Here is a 1733-nt window from a genome sequence, read left to right as displayed (position 1 = left end):
TTAGAAATCTGCATCCTGCAAAGTTGTTGATTAATTATTATTATTACACACGTGGCCTCCCTCTCGCCACTGCCCACAGCCGGGCTCCGTTCCTTTCCCTCACGTGCATTATTAGCAACTCCAGTCCAGTCTTCACAATTCTTAACGTGCCAAAATTCGGAATGAGTATAATTTATGTAGCACGTGTTTTTCCGCATTTTTGCGTCCCTCTCAGCGTTCATTGCGTGGGTGGCCTGTAGATTTGACCCTACCCGGCTACCTTTATGCACTTCTATTTCCGTATATATACTACAAAAAATTCTCTATTAACTTCCCGTGCTTCCACAGCAAAATGAAAAAATCCCTTCACAAGAATAACAGCGGAAACATGGATTTCGAAGGATATCATTCTTCAACTTCACCATCGTCTTCATCTTCATCACCATCCTCTTCTTCTTCTTCTTCCAGTGATGATAACTGTAACGTTACAGCAAAAAGTTGTAAAGAAAAATCAGCCAAGACAAATGAGCAGCAGGGGCCATTTTTAGCGTCACATAAGAGAAAGGCAGGAAGGAGGAAGTTTAAAGAGACTCGCCACCCCATTTATAGGGGTGTCAGGAGGAGAAATGGGAATAAATGGGTTTGCGAAATGCGTGAGCCAAACAAGAAGACGAGGATTTGGTTGGGGACTTTTCAAACCCCGGAAATGGCAGCTAGGGCTCATGATGTTGCTGCCCTGGCTCTTCGTGGTGACGATGCTGCACTCAACTTTACTGACTCTGCTTGGCGTGTGGCACGAGCTCAATCATCCTTAGCTAGCGATATTCAAATCGCTGCACTTCAAGCTGCTCAAGCTTTTAGACCATCTTTGGTTGATGCAAACCCTTCTTCCTCATCTTCGCCAAGTTTGCAACATGGAGATCCTGTAGAGACGTTTGATTGTAAGAATTCATCCGCGAACGATTCTTTAGATGTTAAGGGCCAAGATAAGGTCCCAGAACATCCAATATTGGGATTGATCGATGTTGAGATTGGTGCAGAAAATATTTGTTGTCATTCTGCAACGATGTTCGTGGATGAAGAGGCAGTGTTTAACATGCCAGCCTTAATTGATAACATGGCGGAGGGTATGCTATTAACTCCGCCAGCAATGAAGAAAGGGTTCCATTGGGACAATGGAGAGGGGGATGACATTGAGTTAACTTTATGGAGGGACTGAGGACGGATAAAGAGGCAAGGCCTGACACTGGATGGAAGGTCCATCTGAGTTTCATTTACACTCGCTGTCAAAATTTACATCTTATCTTTCTTTTTCTGGTTTTTGAGTATACAATATTGCTGGACATATTAAATTGCTTTACATATAGCTTTTTTGGCTTTAAAGTCTATGCCTCGAGGATCATGTTTACCTAGGTAACATAAATAGGCAATTAGTAGATCCCTTGGGTTTTCTTTAAAAAAAAATTTCTTACCCACGATCTTTATTTTTTGACGAATTTGGAGAGAAACATAAGTTTTGGCTGAGATTATTGTGGCTGTGGATAGGTTTGCCATCGCGGTCGCCCCCAATCGCAATTGTTCCAGATCGATCATGACATATCGATCTCAAATTGGGTGATATGCATATTATAACATATAAAAATTCAAAAAAAATTACTAAAAATAAAAACATCAAGAATTCTTTTTTTTTTTTGGTTTGATTTCCAATTCAAAACAATATGACTCCAGCGAGTTTTAGCCAATATGTGATGAGT

The 1733-nt window shown here is 41.0% G+C and overlaps 1 protein-coding gene across 1 annotated transcript; it reads left to right on the top strand.

Moving 5' to 3' along the window:
• Window positions 1–332: 332 nt before the first annotated feature.
• LOC113689518 (dehydration-responsive element-binding protein 1B-like) lies at window positions 333–1362 on the top strand. The gene has a single exon (XM_072072590.1). It carries the CDS (start codon window positions 368–370, stop codon window positions 1196–1198), a length of 831 nt encoding a protein of 276 aa, XP_071928691.1. The 5' UTR covers window positions 333–367; the 3' UTR covers window positions 1199–1362.
• Window positions 1363–1733: the final 371 nt, after the last annotated feature.

Source organism: Coffea arabica, chromosome 1e (genome assembly GCF_036785885.1).
Source record: "Coffea arabica cultivar ET-39 chromosome 1e, Coffea Arabica ET-39 HiFi, whole genome shotgun sequence".
Classification (NCBI taxonomy): Eukaryota; Viridiplantae; Streptophyta; class Magnoliopsida; order Gentianales; family Rubiaceae; genus Coffea; species Coffea arabica.
The sequence above is the reverse complement of the archived record's forward strand: the minus strand, read 5'-3'. Positions and strand labels throughout refer to the sequence as shown.

What these genes read in the sequence shown, in the direction of transcription:
- LOC113689518 (XM_072072590.1), top strand. Translation starts at nt 368, where the DNA reads ATGGATTTCGAAGGATATCATTCTTCAACTTCACCATCGTCTTCATCT.